This window comes from Canis lupus, chromosome 13, assembly GCF_048164855.1.
Source record: "Canis lupus baileyi chromosome 13, mCanLup2.hap1, whole genome shotgun sequence".
Lineage (NCBI taxonomy): Eukaryota > Metazoa > Chordata > Mammalia > Carnivora > Canidae > Canis > Canis lupus.
Genome location: NC_132850.1, coordinates 47243224 through 47268669, shown reverse-complemented (window position 1 = coordinate 47268669; position 25446 = coordinate 47243224). Strand labels below are relative to the sequence as shown.

Sequence of the window (25446 nt, the reverse complement as noted above, 5' to 3'; positions counted from 1 at the left end):
GAGAAGCAGGCTCCATGCCAGGAGCCTGATGTGGGACTCAATCCCGGGACTCCAGGATCGCGCCCTGGGCCAAAGGCAGGCGCCAAACCGCCGAGCCACCCAGGGATCCCTAATAGAAATATTTGTAATAGTGGACAGAAATAAAGACTTTGCATCTAATATTGTGAACCAGTATATAAATGTGAATGTGTATGTGCATAAAAATATGAAGCAAAAATTTTGAGAAAATACTTATTTTTGCTATTTGTAGCATACTACTCTGGCACTTTCTAATTTTTTTACTTTTTAGATTTTTAATATATGTTAAATATAACCCAGTGGGTTGTGATTAGCAATTAGAGAAACTCCATCTTAAGTAATAAATTTTTCCCACATAGCACCTACACATCTTTTGACTGTGGTTTAGTGAATAATTAAGACTACTCAGCCTACCTTTATGTTTGCTGACATTCATTATCACTGAAGAAAAGTAGACTCCATTTTCATCACGTTTTTTTTTTTTTTTTAATTTTATTTATTCATTCATGAAAGACACAGAGAAAGAGGCAGAGACACAGGTAGAGAGAGAAGCAGGCTTCCTGTAGGGAGCCTGATGTGGGACTCAATCCTAGGACCCCCGGAACATGACCTGAACCAAATGCAGACATAACCACTGAGCTACCCAGGCGCCCCTCATCACAAGTTTCTTATTCTCCCAGTCTTCTATCCAGTTTATTCTTTTCATCTGAAAGTCATGGATAATCTCTTAATCTATTAGCAGTATTGCAAATAGGATCTTTAGAGAGTTGTTTTCAGATTAATATTAGGTCCTAGCTAATTCTCCTAAAAGGAATATAAGATAGGTATCTTTCATGGTAGGTATGTAATTTTTAACTTTTAATCTTTTTGGACTTCTTTTTTGCTGTGTTTTTAATCAAGAATTTTTCATAAAAAACATTAAGAGTTTATGTTTAAAGAATGAGAAACAAAAAATTGCAGAAAATAAATGATAAATTCTTATTTATTGAAAGACATCCAGTTGAGAAATAGAGAAATAATTGTTAGGTAGGCATATATGGCACATGATTAAGTTCCACTAATTCATATTTCCAAATTACACTTTCTGCTAAATCCAGAGCATTATATTCATGCATCAGTGGTAGGAAGCATGGATTTTTTTTTTTTTTTTTTTTTTTTTTTTAATGTCCATCCTCTTGATAAAGCAATGTAACGTCAGGAACAATTTAGTAGAGTCATTTTCTACCATTTGAGTATGTGATACTCTAATGTTAAGAAATCAAGTCTAAGTCTAGGATATTTAGACTGATTATTTGTGATTTACAAAACCCAGTTATATAAATCCAGTAGTTGTACCTGGCTTTCACCTTCTGTGTTGAAATTTTCCATCATTTATGGTTTGTCCCAAGCACAAAATCCTGAGCAATGGGATACCAGGTAATGAAATAACATGGTAGGAGGAGCAGTTTGCTTTTGCACACTGTTCAGGAGGCCACAGATTTGTCTATAAGTTCTTTTTTCTCTTCTGTAGTGTCATTACATATTTCATCAGCTATATTAGCTGTAGTAGGTGTAGTCTGGGGAGTCACAGTGTGTCCAAACCCTTGGTAGTGACCCATGGGTGAAGGTGGTACAGAAGAGGCAACAGAAACTGCATCTTGTGATGATGAGGATAACAAGCTTGTATGTTCATTTTGATCTTGATCTTCAGGAAAAAACTTTTTCCTAGGATGTCCCATGACTGTCCTTCCTTTTCAAAAGTAATAGAAAGGTTTCCAGGTTAGCCAAAAGTTATTTTTACCACTATAAACTTACCATGCTAAAATAAGTTCCCCTCCTGTCTCCTGATTTGAAGAGCCTTACTGGTACTGCTTTAAACAAAGCTTTTTCATCTCTCAAATAGCTACTAAATTGCCCTAGTAGGAAAAGTACAATAATCTATTTGGATGAATGGAATGGCTGGTACTTACCAACATGCCTTACTTGTTCAGAAATATCATCCCTAATATCTGAAACATCCCACATGGCAAGAAAGGAATCAAAGCATGAACCCTCTTCTGCTTCTTGGACATATGGTTTATATGAGAAAGTGTAGTGATGAGCAATAGCAGCAAGGAACATCTCAATACAGATGATAAAGTCCTACGAAAAAAAAAATAGCAGCCATCTTTTAGCTTAAATCTAGTTTTGTAGATAAAGGAAAGCGCTTTCTCTTTTCAAAAAGTATTTCCATATCAACTGAAATCAGCTGTATTCCCCCCAGAAGATTGCACTCATTTTTTCATTTTTCCAAGCTATTTTTGACTTCTTAAAAGGACAAAATGGCAAAAATTTAAATCTATCTTATGCTACCCTCAACCAAGTATGTTTTAGCAAAGTACAATGCATCCTCAATCCACTGCCCAAGGACTAAGGAAAAATGCAGAGAAATTGACTAGGAAAAACAAAATCTAGGTTCTATTCCTGGCTCTACCACAAATTAGTGATGATGCTAGTCTCTCTAGGGTTCCTCCATTGCTTCATCTGTAAAGTAAGGGTAATACCCCCACAGCCTCATGTTGTCAGGTTTAGGAGACAGTATGTAAAAATGGGCAAAACAGTAAAGTTTTATTAAATTCATGGATAGCACTAACCTGGAGTCCTGTAGCCACAGCTTCTACAGTTTGCCATTCCCATGTATGCTTTTCAGAAATAACGCCAACTTTTACCAACAAAGCAATAACTACTGCTTGCCTATATGTTAGGAAAAGGTAAACGCCATATCTATATCAAGCATAAAATGAGCAGTTGTTTTAACAGTATGCCATTTAAAAAAGTTAAAATCCCAGCACAACTTGTGGAACACCACCACCACCACCACCACCACCCTGTCTTCATAACATGTTCCTGAAGACATTTTATATTTATATTAAATATATATATATGCTTTACAAATTTATTCTTCTAGTATACAGTTTCATCATAGGAATTTTGATTATGCATACTTGTAAGCACATGGAATTTCAATACTTGGTTTATTTGTCTTTGTTTTGGAAGTATATACACAAGTAATTAAATTTTAAATTCTTCCTATACATAGACAATGCCTACAACCTTGAGTGATAAGTATTTAAAATAAAGGACACTTAAATGTTATTTATACATGTAACTATTCAGATTTTTAAAAAAGATTTTATTTATTCATGAGAGAGACAGAGAAAGAGGCAGAGACACAGGCAGAGGGAGAAGCAGGCTCCTCATGGGGAGCCTGATGTGGGACTTGATCCCCAGATCCAGGGATCATGCCCTGAACCCAAGGCAGATGCTCAATCGCCAAGTCACCTGGTTTCCCTATTCAGATTATTTTTAAAAATATTTTGAAACCAGTCTTGTTTGAAGTGCTGGAACTAGAGACAAACTCAGAAGGCAATGAATTTGCAAGATGGAGTCATACTGAACATTTCAACCACATCTATGGATATGATCCTAGGTTAAACTGAAATAGCTAATAATGAGACAAATGTTCATAGTTCTGTTTACAAGAATTTAATTTCCGTATTGCTTGGAATGGTGAAAAAATTAGGAATGACCTAAATGTCAATAGAGTAGTTAAAGAGTTAGATCCACTGAACAGAATACTTAGTAAAAACAAAAAAAAAACCCTTAAATGACAAGGAAACTATATCCTCACTTTACTAACAAAGAACTATATCCACAACATAATGAATGCACTATTGAGTTCCACCAAGTTTTTATGGTATGAAACTCTTTCTGTGGCATTTTATACGTTGCATTATCTGCACCACAATGTTAATCATTCTTTTTGGGTGGTAAGAATTCAAGGATTATTCTTTTTCCCCTTTTTGTATTTGTATACTGTTAAATGGTATATATATACATATATATTTTAAAGATTTTATTTATTCATGAGAGACAGGAGAGAGAGAGAGAGAGGCAGAGACACAGGCAGAGGGAGAAGCAGGCTCCATGCAGGGAGCCCCACGCTGGACCCGATCCTGGGTCTCCAGGATCAAGCCCCGGGCCGAAGGCAGCGCTAAACCTCTGAGCCACCCAGGAGTCCCGTGATATATTTTTTTCTAGTGCCCTATCACCCACCCTTTTACTAAATTGGGACCATGTAAAGTTTTGCCTTCTGCTTTAAAAAATATATTGTACCAAGTAAATGAACATTACATCACATTAAATATTCTACATTATATTTATCTTCCAAACTACAGACTATCCTCTTATATGAAAGGACCATCATATATTTTAATGATTCCTCTAATGTTGAGACCGTTAGGTTGTCTCAAATTATTTTCTTCTTACATATGTTATGGCGACCATCTGATTATTTCATTATGAAAAACCAAAAAGGGCTAAGAAGATGAACTTTAAGTAGAGACATTTTAAGCTATCTTCTATATTAAGACTTCTTTGAAAATCCTTCCTAATCTACTGTTTTTATTGCTCTGTAGAAAATGAGAAAATTTATATTTAAGAGAAAGCAATACTTACCAAAAAGAAACAAAAACCACCAGTTTTACACAAAGAAATTTGCCAACAGGTTGGATTGGACTCAGTTCTTCCTTCAGTACTTTATAAAATAGGAGTAGACAATACATGGCAAACTAGAAATAAGATTAATAGTTAAACTTCTTGAATAAGTAAATACAGTAATAAATAATACAGTTATAAAGCAGAGACTTGGCATAGAGTAATGTTTCAGACAAATTTTTCTAGGTCCATTCCAAAGCACATAAGGTGCTTTTTAACAGTTATCAACTAAATATAAATTTTGTTGCTTGACTTTTCCCCCACTTAAAGTGCGTTACTTTTTCCTGTTTCATGAGGATTTTTTTTAAAGATTTTATTTATTTGAGAGAGCACACGTGTGCACAGGGGGAGGGGCAGGGGGAAAGGGAGAATCTTAAGCAGACATCCCACTGAGGATCTCATGACCCCTGAGCCGAAACCAAAAGTCAGATGCTTAACCAGCTGTGCCACACAGGTGGCCCCATAGGATTATTTTAAATTAACTGCCTAAAATTTTGGTACATTTAACCAGTCCTTATCACTGGGCTTTGTATGGTTTCTAGCCTTTGATATTACAAATAACAGCCTGTATACACAAAGATATTAAAATAAAAAATACAACCATTTCTTGATACATTTCAGAAATGGAATTACTGGTTCCAAAGAATATGAACATATAGAACAGCTTTGAATACAAAGGCATATAATTTTTATTATAAACATCTAATACCACACACGCTACCGCACCTTACCTTGTTGAAAGTATTAAAACTGAAGATTTTAAATACAGTGCATATTCCTAAGCTGAAAGGATCAGTTTTTTTTTAGAGCATTTCAATTTTTAGAACATCATTTCTTTTAACTTGGCATTTGCAATTTTCCTTTATTCCAAATACATGAGAATTTTATTTTCCCATTTTTACTCAAAACTGGGACTACCATATACCAATAAGACATTTTTTTTTCTTTTTTCCAACAAGACATTTTTTTAAAAGACATTTTCTCTTACTGAGTATGCCTAGGTTATGTTTTCTTTGGGAGAGGACTGTGCTTTTATTTACGACATCTACACAATCTACACAACTATGCAATGACTACTAGGACCAAATGAACAAACATGATCAACAGGTCACGGTAAAAGTCACCAAATAATTAACAAAGATATTTTATGTATTTATCTATCTATTTTATCCAAAGACATGCTAAAATTTAAGGGGTGCCTGGGTGGCTCAGTCAGTTAAGAGTCTGCCTTCGGCTCAGGTCATGATCCTGGGGTCCTGGGATCAAGCCCTGAGTTGGGCTTTCTGCTCAGTGAGGAGTGTGCTTCTCCCTCTCCCTCTGCCTGCCACTCCACCTGCTTGTGCTCACCCTCTCTCTTTCTCAAATAAATAGGTAAAAATCTTTTTAAAAAATGGAAAAGTTTAATAAGTTCTTTACTAGAAATCAAATTTCAAAATTAAAAAATAACTTAAAAAAACCCCAAACTTTATTCCCAAAGAAACTTCTGAGAAAATTTAGTCATAGGTACTAATTAAATACAATTAAAATTAACATTTACTTACCAGTTGTGACATGTTGTTTATTATAACTAAGTAAGTCCAAGCATTTGAAAAACTAAAGTTCCCTTCATCATATATACCAAGTAGTTCACAAATTCTAAAAAATGGTAAAAATGAGATTTATGATTAACTAAATCAAAATATATTTTAAAACAATATTTAAAACATTGCATTGACATCACTACTTAAATTTAGAAGTCAGTTTATTTAAAAGACCCTATAGATAATCACTTGAGAATTTTGGTCACAGAGGTGGTTTAAAATTAAAACATTTTTCTAGTAATGCTACCATATGCTTATTCCTCCATCTTAAATCCAAAATAAGACACATACACATTTAACTAGAAAGGGCAGTTACCAGATTAAAAAAAGTTATGTTTAAAAAAAATTATGCTAATTTTCAAAGTTTGATTGCTATAGGCATATAGTACAAGTCTATAAATACAACTCTAATTTTTCCCCTAAACTGTCTTGGGAGGTAAATTTTATTATGAACACCCAGATCTAAAATTAACTTATATGATTCTCCAGTTGCTAAACTGCAGACAAATAAAGCATGCCTTCATAAATAAACTAATTTTAACTCAGGGGTAAATGCTGCTAAAGAACTGCTAGCTTAAAGGTAGAATAAAGAACTAAATGCTTCTTTCACCTTTCTTCCTATTCTTCCCCTGAACACGCACAATATTATTAGCAGATAAAACGTGCAATCTACTCACTTTATCTGATATTCTTAAATTTTTAGGGCATAGTTTTACCAGATAGCTTAATGGTATGCCATTTTACTTCATCTCCTAAACCTTGACTGAATTCTTACAAAAGAAAAATAGGATCTTATCCTTAGAATATAATACTCATATTCTAAATTAACCGTATAGAAAATAAAACCACATAATGAAATGAAGGTAGCACACTTTAACTTCATGTAATAGATGTTTTTGTAAAGCTATGTTTACATTATTATTTGCAAACATAATTTTTAAAATGTTTTCCAGAATGCTGTAGAGAATATTTAGAAGAATTCTGTGGTGCTGTTTGCTTATAAATGGTCACCTTATTTATTTTAATGTAGTAGGGTTTTATATACCATGTTTTTTATAACAGACTAGATATATATCATAAAGTAAATTAATACTCTTCATATGTCTATTCAGTTCTCACTGAAGAGCATGAGTATTTTTAAAAAGTGATAATATAAATTCTTTGTACTTACAAAGCAACAATGGTGGTGAATGGTCTGACCACTGTATACTGCAGTACACCCAGTTTGCACCTAAACAGCAATACTCTGCCAAAGGAAAAAAAAAAAAAAGCAACTTAGCATTTCAATTACTTATTTAAATAGGATCAGATTTTAGATTTTCTCCAATGCCGCCCCAAATTAAAGTCACTCTGACAAATGATGGCACGTTTATATTTTATTCTTTTAATTTAGTCATTCTAAATGGCAGTTGAGGAAGAATGTGGATGGTAGCAAACACTGTTTAAATGCGGTTTCTTTAATTATTTAACAATTACATCTTCTGAAAGATCTCCCTTTCTGTGTTCAGTCTCAAATTCCCGAATACTGCAGCACAGAAAGAATAAGTGTGTCCTTGTGTTTCTGGAAGAAAGACCCAGTAACAAATGAACTGTGTGCATGTCTATGTGAAAGCATATTCAGAAAGTGTGATTTACATTTAAGGTTCAGTTTCAAGTTTAGAATGTAAATACCATTCCAGAGAGTATCACTGATTAGATATTATGAAAAGACAAAGATAAACAATTTTTATTTTATTGCTGGGCTTATTCAAGATAGGGGAAAATTCATAAGGAGTAACAAAAACAAAACAAAAAGTCCCCAAACAAGAAAGGCTCTCTACATGACAGCCACGTCGAAGCCTCCTTAAAAGACCAAGTTGCTCTGATGGCAGATGCTTTATTTAGCACTACTATCAGGAGAACTGATTATCAACGTTACGTATTTTGAGCCCCCTAATTTAAAAAATACATCTAGGGCATATCAGTGGCTTAGTCGGTTAAGCAGCTGACTCTTGATTTTGGCTCAGGTCATGATCTCTGGGTCCCTGGGATAGAGCCCCAAGTTGGGCTCTGTGCTCAGTGGGGATCCTGCTTAAGATTCTCTTGCTCCCTCATCCTTTTCTCCTTCTCCTTTTTGAAAGCATATGCTCTCTCTCAAATGAATATGTAAATTTAAAAAATTACATCTAGATTGAGAAGATTGAGAATCTGGCATAAAAGTCTTGAAGTGTTATGTTAATAGGACTGAATAAAGAAACTGTTGGGGTTTTATGTGGTGAGAGCTTTCTCTGTGGTGAGGTGGTTCACTCCCACTTATAGCTAAGTGTACTCCCTATGAAGACCTAAAGGGTGCACTTGGGATTGTTGCAAGACCTCTTGAGAGAATGCCTTGGCCATACCTGCTGTGCTTCCTGCCCCATACTCTTTACAAATGGATTAAATAGTCCATAGATACCCTTGAAAGCTATGGGGAATTAGTGAACTGGACGATAAGACAAATGTGAAAAGAGAGTTGCAAAGAACTGAATAGAATCAGACGGTCAAACATATGTTCATAGTTACAGAAGACAGAGTGGAAGAAAGGCAAAATCAGAAGAGGTTATGCCTACAGAGTTTTCAGAACTGATGAAAGGTATGAATCTACAGATTGAGGCACCCTGTAGATTAAGCAGGACTAAAACTGAAACAAAACAACCTAAATACTTCATGGTGAATAGGCAAAACATCAAAGATAGGGTCTTCAATGCAGTTAGATCATCTATTCTGGAATAACAATTAGACTGACAGGAGAGGCTTAACAGTAATAGAGCCAGAATTAGGTAGAATAAAATCTTCCAAATACTTGGAGAAAATTCCTGTCAACACAGAATTATATCCAGTTAACTATCTTTCAAGAATGAGAGCAAAATAAAGATACCTTTGGATAAGTATATCTGAGAAAATTTGCCACTGATATATTCACACTAAAGGGAACTTTTAAGGGCCATACTTTAGAAAGGAAATGATCTCACAGGATCATTTCAGAGATGCAAGGAGTGCAGAGCAAGTAAACTGTTAGTACTTGCAGTTAAATCTACAAAAGACTTCTTTTCTGTAAATTTAAAATTATTCTAAAACAAAGGCTTACTTAAAAAATGGAATCAATGATAAAAGCATAGAAGACAGTGAGACAAAAAGAAAACAGATGGTGAGATTTTAAATGAATATATAAATAATCACTAAGTATAAATTGCCTAATTTAAGGGATGGATTGTTGGATTAGAAAGCAAAGAACATTAAAAGTAAAAAAAGTGATACATCTAAAACATAAGGAAATGGAAAGGATGAAGGTCAAAGGTGGAGAAAGATATGCTAGGAAAATACTAAACAAAGGAAAGATGGGATACCTGTTAATACCAGACAAAATAACTTTAAGAAAAAAAAATAACTTTTTTATTAGAGAACATGTGTACAAATGGGGGAAGGCAAGAGGAGGGGCAGAGGAAGAGGGAGAGAATCTTAAGCAGACTCCATGCCCAGTGCAGAGCCTGACTCAGGGCTTAATCTCATGACCCTAAGATCATAACCCCAGCTGAAATCGAGAGTTGGACACTTAACTGACTGAGCCACTCAGGCGCCTAAGACAAGATTATTTGGAATAGAAGCAGCATCAAAATATATAAAACAAAAACTGACAAAAGTACAGGAAGAAAGTGACAAATAATCAGTGGCAGATTCTCAGTAACTGACAGTACAACTAGCCAAAATCATTAGAAATACAGAAAAGTTGAATAACATAAATAGCCACATGGATATTAAATGAGCACACTCACTGATACAGAATATACAATGTCTTGTAGTGCACAGGAAACCTTTATAAAAACTGATCAGCTAAAAAAGGGCATGAAACAAATCTTAACCAATTCCAAAGACTGTCTCAGAGGGAGTATATTCTCTGACTGCAATGAAAATAAAATGAAAATCTACCCCAGTAGATGTAAAAAGAAGGCAGCTCACTTGGAGAAGAGCATGTGACTCAAGTGATCTTGGGGTTGTAAGTTTGAGCTCCATGTTGGGTGTAAAGATTACTTAAAAATAAAAAATTCAGAAAAAAAAAAAAGGTTGTGTAAATTAATGAGCTAATAAGACTCTAACATGTTAGGAAAAGATAGTAAACCAAAAGAAATGAGAGAAAGGAAGTAAAAACAGAAATCAATGATAGAGAAAAACCAATATATTACAGACAGAATCAACAAAGCACAAACAGTCCTTGAAAAGTCTAGTAATAATAGGCAAACTTTTGGCAAGATTGTTCAAGGGAAAAATAAAGATGCTAATAGCACTAGAAATGGAAAAGGATTCATAACAGATTCAAAAGAGCTGAGAAGGGCAGCCCGAGTGGCTCAGTGGTTTAGCGTCGCCTTTGTTTGGCCCAGAGCCTGATCCTGGAGACCCAGGATCGAGACGTTGGGTTCCCTGCATGGAGCCTGCTTCTCCCTCTGCCTGTGTCTCTGCCTCTCTCTCTCTCATGAATAAATAAATAAAATCTTTAAAAAAAAAAAGAGCTGAGAAAATAGAAATGCATGCCCATAAACATTTATTTGAGAGAGAGAATGTGTGGGGGAAGAGAAAAAGGGGGTTGGCCAGAGGGAGAGGGAGAGAGAATTCCCTCCTGAGAGTGGAATCCAACTCGGGATCCATCTCATGGATCCATCCATCTCATGACCCTGAGATCATGACCTGAGCTGAAATCAAGAGTAGGATGCTTAAATGACTTGAGCCATCCAGGTGCCCCTGCCTAAACATTTTAAAACTTTATTCTAATACCTAAAAAATATATTTAAAAAAAGATTTTGGAAACAACAGGAAACCTAACTAGTTCTATACCTGTCCTCCCACAAAGTCTAGGTCTAATCTTTCAAGCTACAGTCTCTTCCTGTGATACATATTATAAAAAGCAATAATGCCTATTCAGGCAGTATAACCTGGATATGAAAATCAGACAAGAATGATATAAAAAAGGAAAATTATAGTCTAATCTAACTCAAGAACATAGATGTAAAAATTCTAAACAAAATATTAGCAAACCAAAACCTGTGATGTAGAAAAGCAGATAATATATCTTAATCATTTTGAATTTATCCTCAAAATGCAAGAGGGCTTTAACATTAGAAAAGCTATTAATTTAATTCACTAATTAACAGGTTAAAGGCAAAACTCAACCATCTCAAGAGATACAGAAAAAGCATTTGAAGAAATTTAATCATTTATTCATGATTCTTAAAAATTCAAACAAGCTAGGAGTAAGAGAGAGCTCATTTAACCTGACAAAGGATGCCTACAAAACATCTTTAGATACAAAATTCAATTAATTTTATAAGAATTCCCTTTAAAATCAAGAATAATGGAAGAATATCTAGAGATACTAACCAGCACAGTGAGAAGAAAGAGAAATATATCGTATAGACTGGAGAGCAAAGTAGTCCTTTACTTAAAGAGGACTATCTTCACCAACAACTTAAAAGATCTACAGACTAAGAAAATGTAACAGGATTTTTGGATATGGGATCAATATGCCAAAACCAATGGCCTTTCTACATACTGGAAGCAATTAAAATGATTTTTAAGATAGATGCCACTTATAATAGCAATAAAACACATTTACAAAGTCAAAAAGATGTACAAAGTGTAAGAAAAATGTACTTTACTGAAAGGTAAATGAAGAGCTAAGTGAGTAGAAAGCCAGATCACATTCATGGGTAAGACTCAAAAAATCATAAAGATGTCAATAAACTAAAGATTGAATTCAATTACAGTGAAAAAACACCAACAGGTTTTCAAGCAACTTGACAAACTGTTTCTAAAGTTTATATGTAAGAGCCAAGACCCAAAAATAGCCAAGAGAATAAGGTCAGGGTACATGCCCCTCATTTTAAGGCTTATTAATAACTTGTAGTGGTTAATGTATGGAATTGGTCCAGGAATAGAAAAGTTAACCAATAAAACAAAACAAAACAAAAACCCAAAACAAAAAGCCACAAAGAGACCATATGTGTTGAAACTTGAGATATGACAGAGATGGCAATATCAGTGAGGACAATTAATGGAATAAAATGAAACTGCTTTCCTACCTCACACAATAAATACACAAAACATCAAGTGTTTATAAGTCTTAATGGGAAAATTTTTGAAATGTTCAGAAGAAAAGCACAAGACAATGTTTCTATAATCCTCTAACTGGAATAATTTTTGAACAAGACACAGTAAGTACTGACTAAAATAAGATAAATTCAACTATATTTAAAATTAAAACTCAAAACTTCCATTTTCAAAATAATGGAAATATTAAATAAAGCTGGCAAAGCATGCCAAAACCTGAAAAAGATACTTTCAATACACACTAAATAAAGAATTAGTACCTAAATATATAAAGATTCCTGATAAAGCTAGGACAGACAACCCATTAAAAAATAAACAGAAACAAGCATTTCTAGGTAAAGTAAACACAAATAGTTAATAAACATATACAGTTACTCAACCTCACTATTAATCAGGGAAATCCAAATTAAGACCACAGTGAAACACCACTTTACACCCTCTTGACAGGCAAATATAAAGAAGTCTGGGTAATTCCAAATGTAAGTGAGGATGTGGTTCAATTAGAAGTGTTTTTTTTTTTTTTATAAAGATTTTATTTATTTATTCATGATAGAGACGGGGAGAGAGAGAGAGAGAGAGAGAGGCAGAGACACAGGCAGAGGGAGAAGCAGGCTCCATGCCGGCAGCCCGACGCAGGACTCGATCCTGGGACTCCGGGATTGCGCCCTGGGCCAAAGGCAGGCGCCAAACCACTGAGCTACCCAGGGATCCCCTGCAATTAGAAGTGTTTTATACTGTTGGTAGGAGAGAAATATGGTATTGCCACTTCAGAAAACAATTTACCACTAAAAAAGCTGAACAAAACCTAAAGATGCTACTACATGCTACTACATAAAGGTATAGACCCTAGAACAATTTTTTTCAAACTGTCAAATTCAACTTGGTAGGTGGTAACCTGAAATTTAGAAACAAGAGGAAGGGAAGGAATATGTAAAACGGATGAGTACCATTTCATGGAAACCATTGTTTCACCGGTGTACTAAATCAGTAGGTAAAGAGTTTCCCTTCCTCTCGTCAACATACAAAAATTTAAGGTTCATTAAAAGAAAACTGTTTATGTTACAGCAATCAAAGGATAAAAACCAGTTTTTATCAATTAACAGCTACAAACTTGCCATGGTATTTACATTTTATAACCAAAGCACTGTACTGGATTATCCTAAACAGCAGAAGCCTGATTAATTATCAGATTTGTAAACACCAGTTACCTACTAGAGAGACTGGTAATCTACAATGTATTAATACACAGGAGACATTTTATTATTACTAAAATCACAGTTCCAAACTGCATGACTTCGGTAACAATATCTCTATAGCTATGGATGCACTGTTGACATTATTTAGGCAGCAGCTGTCAGAATTCAAGTCCCAGGAAAAAATAAAACCAACACAAAGAGATTTAACAAGAATAAATGTAATTGTGTAGTTATGAACAAAAAAATTGCACAAGCATAGAATATGAGGATTTTATCAGTGGTATTGTTTGAAAAAGGTTTGGGGTTTTAGTGGACCACTAGCTCATTGTGATGAGCCATTCTGAAGATAGGACTAGAGGCTCATTTTAGGTTCTGTAATTTTAGGAGAAGAATCCTGATCAATGCCAAGCCATCATCATCATCATCATATTTACTGGACCACTGCAATCTCTTCTATCCTTGCCCATTTGCAATTCAGTCTACAAAAAGCACAGTAATATCTGAAAATGAAATTGGGCACTGGTCCTCTATTCAACATTCTATAATGGCTTCTCATTTGACAACTCTCTCCCCCTGACCAAACTTTAAACAGGACTCCTCTGAGCTGTCTTTTCAACTAGGCATCATTCTTAGGCCTTGTCCTTGGCCTAAGTCAGACTGAGAAAGGAATACTGCAAAGTCATCCTCCTACCCCTGATATTTGATAAGCTTCTCATCCCCCACTCTTGATGTGAAGGTGCCTGGCCTGCCCTTAGCAAGAATTCTATTATGCCAGTTTAGAGAATCTCCCTACACTTGATATCTCTCTTCTGAGTAATTTTTCATTCTGTGACCACCGCAGTCTGCTCATTAGCTACAAATCTCTATCCATGTTGTATTTACTCATTGCTGAGCACAGTATCTCTCCACCACCTCCAACTTAAAATAGTTTTCCTTACTATCCTCTTTCATAGCTTCCTGTTCCTTTTCCCTCATAGCATTTCCTGATCCAAGTAACTCTACATTTGTGTGTTCATTTAATTCTAAATCTCCGAACCAAAATGTAGGTTTCTGGAATTCTGTTACATGCACTAGGATATATCCATATACTGGCACACACTAGGTGCTCAATACCTATCAAGTGTGTTAATAAACACATTAAGAGCTTATTTAAAATAGCTATGTAGTTCCTTGTCATTGCCAAGTGTGTAAACTCGAGACATAATTAGTCCCAATGTTCTACAAATGTTTCCATATTGCATGGCAGGCAATATAGGTATCCCTAGGTTATAGATCTACACTGATTAAACCATTCCAGTTACCTTGACTTGCAACTTTCATCTTATTTCCCGTTATCAGTGATTAAGTCCTACCAGTTCTTCAGTTGCAGTCTCTTTCCTTTCTGTCCCAATTTAATCCCTCCTTTTCAGCTTATTTCACAAATGGACTAGTATAATAACCTAATTTATCTCCCCATCTCTGGATTCTTGCTCTAATGCTTTCTGTATAGTATTACAAAATTAATCTTTCTAAAAAGGTATCTTCAAATGTTTCCTTGCTGAAAAATATCCAGTGGTTCATTCATATAAAAAAATGCAATCTTACGGATGGTTCAATCAGCTTAGTGTCTGTCTTTGGCTCAGGTCATGATCCCAGGGTCCTGGGATAGAGCCCTGCATCAGGCTCCCTGCTCTCCCTGCTTCTCCTTCTCCCTCTACCCCTCCCTCCTGTTCATGTTCACACATGCTCTGCTCTCTAATAAAAATCTTTTTAAAAAAATGCAATCTTAGCTTCAACTGAACTTTTCAGGCTTTATTTTCCTTTACTGTCCTCTATGGATGTATAATAAGGCCAACAACCCATTATATATAGAATAAACACTGTTTGTTTCTCCTACTTTATATCATATGCTACTTCTCCACCTAGACTGTCTTCTCCCTGGGCCTTACACCTGATTTTGTCATTAACTAGCTATATAATCTTGAGTAAGTTAATCTCTGTAGATCCTGGGTCTAAATAGTAAAAGTATGTTGATTAAATGATTTCTAAAGTTTTTTTTCTTGCAATGTTTGTTTTCTATTTAGGATGAATAATGTCTAAGAGAGTAATCTGTATGTGTGGATTATAAAAATGTGTTTTCTTACTCTTCAAACTTGACTAGGAACTATTTGAGGGTAGGAACTCTTCTTAAACTTTGTCCTGCTCATAGTACTTAATACACTACTTTGCAGAGAACTAATGCTTAAAAATTCTGTTGAAGTACATAAGATTAAAACCAAACATACTTACTCTCCCATAGTCCATGGTGGACAGCAACACAAAGGAGGGAAATGTTTCTGCTGATCTTTGGCTTCAAGGATTAATACCAGATTTGGATACCGGTTAGTTAGATAATTGGTAAGGAATCCCATGAAGTTGTAAATGACATAAGCTTCATAACATTCTCTGCAGGTATCCACATATATTGCAATGCTGGGATATTTCAAAGCTATCCACTATGAAAAAACAGATGTTAAAAATAGTTGCAGCTAAGATAAAATGAATTGCCATTCCAAATCATGGAAATCACAATGCTAATTTTTAAACGAGATGTCACATTTATATCAAACTTTCTAAAATTTATGAGAGCTACCAGACAATCTGTGAAATGAATTTTTAAAATCAATAAATGATTTGCACACTGATAAACAAAAATTTGTGTTAGGGGTAAATACTGAATATGAAGAAAGAAGCTAAATTATTTTGTTATTGTGTTTTTAAATATAATCTGGAATTTTTCTTGAGAGGATCATAGGAAATGCAATTAAAGACATTTCCATTATATTTAATCAAATTAAAGCAGCCATTTGTGATAAGTGCATGTTAGAATCCACCGGGGAAGGCTTTATTCCCCCCAAATATTTAATAAATAAAAAGGATGATAATGTAATTTTAAATATTACATTCTTTAAAGAACTAAGAACTAGTAATCAGAAATTTTAAAAGATTAAGCAAAGAAAATAGCTATAGGTTTTTTAAAATTTAAAACACCTGTCTTTTCTATTGTCATACGTTGTCTTTTTTATTAACATTAAAAACAAGTGAATCTTTTCACTTTTTGTATTAATCTGACTCCTTATTGCCAAATAATAAACTTTCATTACTTTAAGCACTCTGTAAATATAGTTGTATCACCAAGCAAGTTCTTAGTTAATGAGATAAAATGAAACATACTTACACTATCTAAACTGTATATGGGTACCATCCAAAGAATCCTATTTAGAAAGCAAAGCATAAATTAAAAACATTTTAAATCATATTTATAAAATAAGTGAACATAACACTGGAAGAATTAAAATATATTAAGATTTACCTTATTATTGGTTTCTGTAGTTCTGGTTGTGTATAATGTACTAAATGTTGTAATATCACCCAGAGAGATATAGGTATAGTCAACAGCAAAAAGATTCCAGCAATAAACCAAGCCTTGGTGTGTATTCCAACCTTAAAAAAAGAGAATATATTAAAATAAATCTAAAAAGAGCTAAATAAAATATTTTTATATCTTAAATTTATATTTATTTGATTATTAACGAGGCCCAACAATTTCCAAATGACTAGTGGCTTTATTTTTTCTTTTTCAAAAATCAGCCTACTTGTACTTTTGCAGAGGGAGAGGGAGCATTTTTCCTTGTGAGGCCTTTTGTAACAGCACTATATACATTAAGAATATTAACATTGGGGCAGCCCGGGTGGGTGGCTCAGCGGTTTAGCGCCACCTTCAGTCCAGGGCATGATCCCGGAGACCTGGGATGGAGTTCCACGTAGGGCTTGGCTTCCTGCATGGAGCCTGCTTCTGTCTCTGCCTGTGTCTCTGCCTCTCTCTCTGTGTCTCTCATGAATAAAATAGAATCTTAAAAAAAAAAAAAAAAAGAATATTAACATCATATCATTTCTCCTTCAGCTTGTTTTCTTTTGTACTTGATTATTATGTTTGGGGATGTATAGAAGTTTTTAAATTTTCAGCAAGTCTAGTCTAAAAATCTTTTTTTATTTTTATTTTGAGAGAGAGAGAGGAGGGTCAAAGGGAAAGGGAGAGACAGAATCTCAAGCAGGCTCCATGTTCAATGCAGAGCCCAGCATGGAGCTTCATCTCATGACCTGAGATTATGACCTGAGTTGAAACCAAGAGTCAGACAGTTAACCGAGTGAGCCACCCAAGTGCCCCTAAAAATCTTTTATGGTCTACTCCTTCATTTTTGTTTGGAAAGTTAAAACCCTACCTACATTTTCTGTGAATTTTATCATTTACCCAACATGTTAGTAAATGAGTATTGCCTAATAGTTTGCTAAGTTTTTTACATGTTATATCTTTTAATCCTCCCACTTGATAAGTACTGCCACAACTACTGTCCAAGCGAACTGTGTTAATACATGCTACTCCTCTTAAATACAACAATATCAACTCAGGACATTTTAAGAAGCTCTAATTTCTTTTTTTAGGTCAGTATCTGGTCAACATTTTACCCTTTACAAGCTCAATTTCTAAAAATATACTTTGAACTATCTTTTTTTTTTTTTTTTTTAAATAACGATTTTATTTACTTGAGAGAGCAAGAGAGCATGAATGGGAGGAGGGGCAGCAGGAGGCAGAGGAGCAGACTCCACGCTGAGCAGGGAGGCTGATCTGAGGCTGGATCCCAGGACCTGGGATCATGACCTGAGCTGAAGGCAGACACTTAACCAACTGAACCACCCAGGCATCCCTGAACTGTCTCATCTTAAGGCAAAGTTGAAGTATTTCACTCACTTTCTGGCAAAACAAAAACAAAAAGAAACCTCTGAACCTTTGTTCTATCTGTGGGGCCCTAGGGAATGAATTTTATATTAATTTGTGAATTTACTCTTCAAGGCAGGAGTACAAGTTAATGCTAACTTTTTAAAGGAAAAAAGGTATAGGCATTTAATTTTGATATCTCTGGGGTTTGAAAAGTTAATTAAAAGAGCTCAGGTCTACAACTTCTAGTTTTACTATTTGAACAAGATATATATTTTTTTCAACACGAGTATAAAAAAACAAAAGTATAGGGAACAAATGTATTTTTATAATAATGAACTTCTACATTAAACAGTATGGAAAACTTGAAAAGCAAATACATTTAGCCCCTGAACAATATGGGATTTTGCACCCCGCGTCTGCACAGTCCAAAATCCGTATATATATATAATTTTTGATTCCCCCAAAACTAATAGCCTACTGCTGACCAGAAGCCTTACCAATAACATAGTTTTTTAAAACATATTTTGTATGTTACATGTATTACATACTGTATTCTTACAATAAGGTAAGCTAGAGAAAAGATGTTATTTAAAATTGTAAGAAAGAGAAAATATTTACAGTACTATTCTATTTCTAGACAAAAATCTGTGTGTATGTGGACCTAAAGTAGTTCACACCCATGCTGTTCAATGGTCAACTATACAAAAAGTTTTGCTGAATGCTAGAGATTAATCAAAATAGTACGCGATAACCAAGTATATGGATGTGAAGATTCTAAAGGGAATGTCTGAGCAATTATTTTCCAAGGATTTCTGCTTGGCTCAGTTTCATTTAAAATTGAGTACAGGTGGTCCCAGATTTAACATGGTTCAACTTTCAATTTCTTGACCTTACAGTGGTATGAAAGGATATGCAAAGTTTTTCACTGTGTGATATGATGATATTCTTCTGATGTTGGGCAGGGAGCTGTAGTTCCCAGTCAGCCATGGGATCATTAAGGTAAACAAACTATACACTTAAAACTTCCTCTACTTGTGATGGGGTTATATCCTCATAAACCCATAAACCCATCATGGTTGAAGTACCCTAAGTTGAAACTGCATTTAATGCACTTAATCTGCCAAACAACATAGCTTAGCCTAGCCTACCTTAAACATGCTCAGAACACTTAAGAGTGTTCTACAGTTGGCCTACAGTTTTGCCTAAGTTGGGCAAAATCATCTAACACAGAGCCTACTTTATAATAAAGTGCTGAATATCTTGTATCTCCTTTAATTTAATGAATACTGAAACAGAACGGCTATATGGGTACAGAATGACTTTATTTATTTATTTATTCATTCATTCATTTATTTATTTATCTATTTATTTATTTTCAGAATGACTTTAAATGTATTAGTTGTTTATCCTCAGGATTACCTGGCTGACTGAATGCTACTACAGCTTGCTGCCCATGCCCAGCATCATGAGAAGAACATTGTACTACACAGCGCTAACCCAGGAAAAGATCAAAATTCAGAATTATAAGTATGGTCTCTACTGAATGTATACTGCTTTCACACCATTGTAAAGTCAAAAAAATCATAAGTCAAATCATCATACTTGAGGACCTTCTGTACCCATACAGCCATTCTGTTTTTCACTTTTAGTACAGTATCCAATGAATTCCATGAGATACTCAACACTTTCTTATAAAATAGGCTGTGTTAGATGATTTTGTCCAACTGTAAGCTAATGTAAATGTTCTGAGCATGTTAAAATATGGACAATATTTTATGGACAATATTTTCCACTTACAATAGGGTTATCAGAATATAACCCCATTGTAAGTCACAGAAGACCTGTGTTCATTTTAATGATGACCTAAAATAATAATAATAGCATATTCTAGATCTTCCCTGTTATAAGGTGATAATTAGAACAGTATCGTCAAGTAATTTTAATGCCCACATTTGTTTTTATAATTGCCCTAGTACCAACTTGCTGGTAGACTTAAGAGAAAAATGATGTGGTTGTGACTAATGAAAGCCAAGCATCCTCAGTGTGCTATAAAAAAGAAAGTTCTTTTCAAATGATCATAAAACAAGTGACTAAAGAACTGAGTCATTTCGTAGAGTGATGCCAAATTAAAAAAAATCTTGCATCACAGAGTCAGTACCATTTTTACATTGCAAGTGGTAGTTTCAGAAGCACATCATCTGTCCACATTAATGCTATTAATTTGAATCATTGGTTTTATAGTTGTTTTGATTTTTGAGCTACCTAAAAAAGCTATATGCATAAAAAATTTAAATTTTGTGTGCATACGTATTTAATATAATGTCAGATATCTGTAGAAATTATTACCTTTATTTTAATTCATACTTATTTCTAAAATTATTCATACTTGAGACACTGATAGGAGGATATTATTAACATTATTAGACTTATCAGTCATAAGGAGGGTTGTTTTGGTTTATAAAACAAGAACACAAGTAGCATAGATTTTTTTTCCCCAAGGTAACTTGAAAAGTTGAGGAAATATAAAACCATTAAGGACAAACATCCAGGAGTGAATTAAGTGAACCTAAGCCAAATGCTTTCAGAGCAGAGAGAAAAGTGCAATAAGAGAACGCTCTCTGGGTCCAGTCCTCCTCAGGGAAAGGGAGGAGCACTTACATAAAGAGTAGCTACTTGGGCCATAAGTACAGGCAGAGTAGGGTAAAATGACTGCAGAATAGTGTGACATTATCTGTCCATTTAACTTACTTGACTTCCATTATACACGCTCAGCCAAGTAAGAGAAATAGTTTAAGTGGTGCAGATAGGCATCCCTGGGATGGACTATATGAACCTCTTGTTTTCTATAATTTCGGTTCCCAATGACTTCTCATAGTGTAAGCACTGGGATTCTAGTGTTTATTTTTCTTAAAGATTTTATTTATTTATTTATGAGAGACACAGGGAGAGAGGCAGAGACAAAGGCAGAGGGAGAAGCAAGCTCCCTGTGGGGAGCCTGATGGGTAACTCGAACACGATCCTGGGATCATGACCTGAGCTGAAGGCCAATGCTCAACCACTGAGACACCCAGGTGCCCGGGATTCTCGTGTTTAAAAAGACAAATGTTTTTCATGCAAAACTGTCTCTAAACATGTAGTGCTCAAGGAGATGTATGTAACCCTGCCTTAGGTGTTTGAGAACGTGATCCCAACTAAAATGCTATTCCACAAGAAAGAGAATGGCTGCTCCAAAGCAATAGTGGTATTTTAAAAATGACAGTGATAATTGGGGCTTATTGAGGACCTACTACATTACATGGCAGGCCCTGTATTTTACATAGATAAATTCATTTAGTGAATAATGATGAAGAGAATAAGGATATACTGTATATAAAGCACTTAGCACAATGGCATGTTAACCACTATCTCTGTTTCAGTTTTCACGTCTACAGAATAAGAAAGAATCCTATGCTTTAGGGGTTTTAAGAAGAATAAATAAAATCTTGGGGACATGTTCTAGTTATTATATGTAACCTCAGAAACAAAACATAACAAGAAAAAACAAACCCTTCCTTAATCCCACACTCTTCCTTCTATAATGCCACTCATTTCTCAGGTCCCTTTCAGAGTCAAAATACTCAAAACAAAACCAAAAATGAACAAAAAACTTATCTTTGTATCCTGATACCACTTCTTTGTCTCACATGAAGAATGAATATTCTTCAAACAACTCCCTCTAGTTTTTAGCCCTTACAATTCCACTGAAACCATTACTGGGACCACCAATGACTCTATTTTATGAAAACCAACAAACATCTCAGTAGCACTGGACATTGTTCACTATTTAGTTCTGAAACACTGCCCTGTTCTGGCTTCCATGATAACACTCCTTGGCATTCCATTTCTCCACTGGCTGATGCTTCTTTTTAAGTTCCTGTTCCTTTGCCTGATTCCTAAATATCGGTGCCAGGTCCTCAGCCTTTTTCTTCTTCTTCACCTTTATAATCTCATATCCTTAGGACTTGAAACACTGTCCATTTTGACAACTTCCATATTAATATCTGCAGCTCAAACCTTTCTGAGCTCTAGATTTGCATGTACAACTGCGTATTTGACATGCCCATCTGATGGTCTCTCCTATACCTCAAACTAAATGTTCAAAGTAGAAGTCAGTTTCCCTCAAACCCATCCCTATTTTCCATCTCAGTAACTGGCAACACCATTTACCCTGTTGTTCAAGATAAAAACCTCACAGTTGTCCTTGATTCATTCTTATTGACTCTCTTCCCCAACCCAGTCCACTGTCAAGTCTTGTTTCTTCACTGCCAAAGATACTTAAAATTCAATTTTCCATCTCTATTTCTGCTGATTTGGGCCATAAGTCATTGTAACTCAGGCACCAATGATCTCTTAACTACCATAATGTGCTTTCTTTTTTTTTTTTTTTTTAAGATTTTTTTTTTATTTATTTATTCATAGAGATGCAGAGAAAGAGAGAGAGAGGCAGAGACACAGGCAGAGGGAGGAGCAGGCTCCATGCAGAGAGCCTGACGTGGGACTCGATCCAGGGTCTCCAGATTATGCCCTGGGCTGCAGGCGGCGCTAAACCGCTACGCCACCGGGGCTGCCCCATAATGTGCTTTCTAACTTCCCTTTACTTCCACTTAATTTTCCATAGCTGGTAGTTAGTGGTTCTTTGAAGATGCTTGCTTGTTCCTTTCTTGGATCTTTTTTTAGTTTCTTACATAGCATTTTGTACAATTTTATTTTATTGATTTTGTTTTTTTTAGTTATATTTCTAAGTTCCATGCAGGAGGGTGCCAGGTTTTTATTTCTCACCATACAGAACACAAGCCTAATTTATCCTGGGATGAAGGAAAGCTTGCAATTTTTAAACGGGGTAGCTGGGTGACATTTGAGTAAAGACCTGAAGGATTATAAAGGAATAAGAATACCATCTGGGGTAAGAACATACCATAAAGGGGGAACATTTAATGCAAAGACCCTCAAACATGTATGCACCCTACATGTTTGAGCAAAGTCACTGTGGTAGAAGCCCAGAATTGAGGAAAATCAGATGGTAAGAAGTAGGGGGTGGTGTCAGATTATGTTGGGCCATAATAGCCACAGTTAGGGATACTGGCTTTTAATCTGGGACTCTCAGTGACAAAACTTAAAGAGGCCACATGTAATGTGACTTATGTTTTATTTAGACACTTTGGCTGGTGAACTGAGAAGTCCTAAGACAAGACATGAAGAGAATTTGGTTCAGGGTTTTTGCAGGAGAGACTGCAGATTAAAATTTTCCTTAAAAGCCGGCACTAAAAACTATAGTTAACTAACAACTAAGATAAACCTTAAACTAAGTTGATATTATACATATTAGCCTAAAAGGAGTTCCTATACCACACCTCCCAAAAATATTTCCAAGTAAGAGATATCTATTTGTATTAAGATGTCTATACTTGGGGCAGCCCCGGTGGCTCAGTGGTTTAGAGCCGCCTTCAGCCCAGGATGTGATCCTGGAGACCTGGGATTGAGTCCTGTGTCAGGCTCCCTGCGTGGAGCCTGCTTCTCCCTCTGCCTGTGTCTGTGCCTCCCTCTCTCTCTGTGTCTCTCATGAATAATAAATAAATTTTAAAAAATGTCTATACTTGAATTCTGGTAGACAACTTATGAAAATAACCTAAATATGTGACAAATGGGGAATATTTAATGTAGTGGAATATTACATTAACATTAAAAATAACTACATAGGCTATGCCAATATGGGCAAGTCAACAAAATACAATTTAGTGAACATACAGAAAACAAATGTATATTAAAATGCATTAATTATGTAAAAATCATTTCCATAATAAAGAGCCTAAAAGATCCAAAGTCTTGCCACAGCTCTTATAAAATAGGTGTTGCAAAATAAAAGTACTTTTTGGTTTTTATTAACTTAGAATTTAAAATTCATTACACAGGTTTTATAAAGTACCCATTCTAGTTGAGTATTTACCTTAGGATCTTCCAGCTTGTAGTACTTTACTGATGTCACAATAAGAATATGACATCAAAAAAATATACATGTGACTTTTTGCAAAATCTTTGTGGGTTAAGAGCTAATTTCTAAGTACAAACAAACAACAGAGTTAAACCAACTAGAGTCCAATTCAGGAAGCTAGTTAAATGCTAATAAAATTCAATACATGGTTTTCAAAGTAGTTTATTTAAGTTCAAATCTGAACAGGTCAGATTCCAGGAATAAAATTACCTACTTTCTGGGAATTGATGAATACTTGCAAACGACTGCTCTTCTAAGCAGCAATCTTAATATATTCTATTTTCTCGACCTAGTCCTCCTTCCACCTGCAGCATGCTTTGAAAAACCGTGAACAAGAAACCAGACGGGTTTATGAACTAAGACTGGGCTCATTTACGTGACATGATTTTCAGGATATCAAGTCTGGGGCATCTGGGGTAAAAATGGGCAACCTTAGATGGGCAGGACGGTGGAAGAAAGGGTAGAGGCCGACGGTGAAGGACCCTCTTACCTCCAGCTTCTGTAATTCCCACACGCACAGAGGAACCGCAACCACTATGGACACCAGGTAGATGACCACCGCTAAAGGTCGAATCCACTGCCTCCAGTTCCTCCACGTACAAGTGCAAGGCATGTTTCCGCATAAATCAGCTCGAAGTAGCAAGGAAAAAGAGCTCGAAGGAGACTGTACTGGGGATCCCCGTTCTTTGGCTGTTTTGTCAACTCGCATACTACAGAGAAACAGCTGTTCTTGGGCGACTCTACCAGCAGCTCGAGCCGCCTCCTCGGCCCGCGCTGTGCTTTCTGCTGAGGCTGCTGCTGCTGCTGCTGCTGCCGCCGCCGCCGCAACCGCGGCCGCTCAGGGTGCTACCAGGGAGCAGCGCGGGCAGCATTCTTTCTTCCCCGCCCCTCATCTACCCGCTCCTGGGCGGTGGAATCCCCGGGCGGAGCCGCTGCCCTCACCTGGGGATCGCCCAGAGTTCCGCCTGCACCATGGCCTCGAGGACAGCGGCGCCGACCGGGACCGACTTCTAAAGACCCTGCATACAGTTTGGTTCTGCCCCGCAGCTGCCCGCCCGCTTGCTCTTTTCTTGGGCGGTCGAGCTTCCTCCCTCCCGCGCCTGCAGGCGTCTCTTGGCCCGAGTCGGCGGGCAGATAAGGAGGCGAGGACTCACACCGGCCGGCCCCAGGACCGCCTCACTCGCTCCCACGGGACATCCCCCACAGCGGAACCCAAGGCCAACCCAGGGCTTCCGCTTCCGCCCCCGCTGTTTG

At 35.9% G+C, this 25446-nt stretch overlaps 1 protein-coding gene across 1 annotated transcript; it reads right to left on the bottom strand.

Annotated features, from left to right (window-relative positions):
- Window positions 1-982: 982 nt before the first annotated feature.
- Window positions 983-25446, bottom strand: TMEM184C (transmembrane protein 184C). The gene is made up of 10 exons (XM_072773538.1): window positions 24683-25446; window positions 16758-16888; window positions 16623-16659; window positions 15695-15900; window positions 7285-7359; window positions 6075-6168; window positions 4495-4607; window positions 2631-2730; window positions 1968-2139; window positions 983-1747 (listed from the first exon to the last, which is right to left on the bottom strand). Exons 1-10 carry the CDS (start codon window positions 24899-24901, stop codon window positions 1482-1484), a joined length of 1413 nt encoding a protein of 470 aa, XP_072629639.1. The 5' UTR covers window positions 24902-25446; the 3' UTR covers window positions 983-1481.

What these genes read in the sequence shown, in the direction of transcription:
- TMEM184C (XM_072773538.1), bottom strand. Translation starts at nt 24,901, where the DNA reads ATGCGAGTTGACAAAACAGCCAAAGAACGGGGATCCCCAGTACAGTCT. An exon ending in CTACAGAAACCAATAATAAG is followed by an intron (nt 16,660 to 16,757) that starts GTAAATCTTAAT and finishes CTTTCTAAATAG; the next exon opens with GATTCTTTGGATGGTACCCA. An exon ending in TTCACCACCATTGTTGCTTT is followed by an intron (nt 6,169 to 7,284) that starts GTAAGTACAAAG and finishes ACCATTTTTTAG; the next exon opens with AATTTGTGAACTACTTGGTA.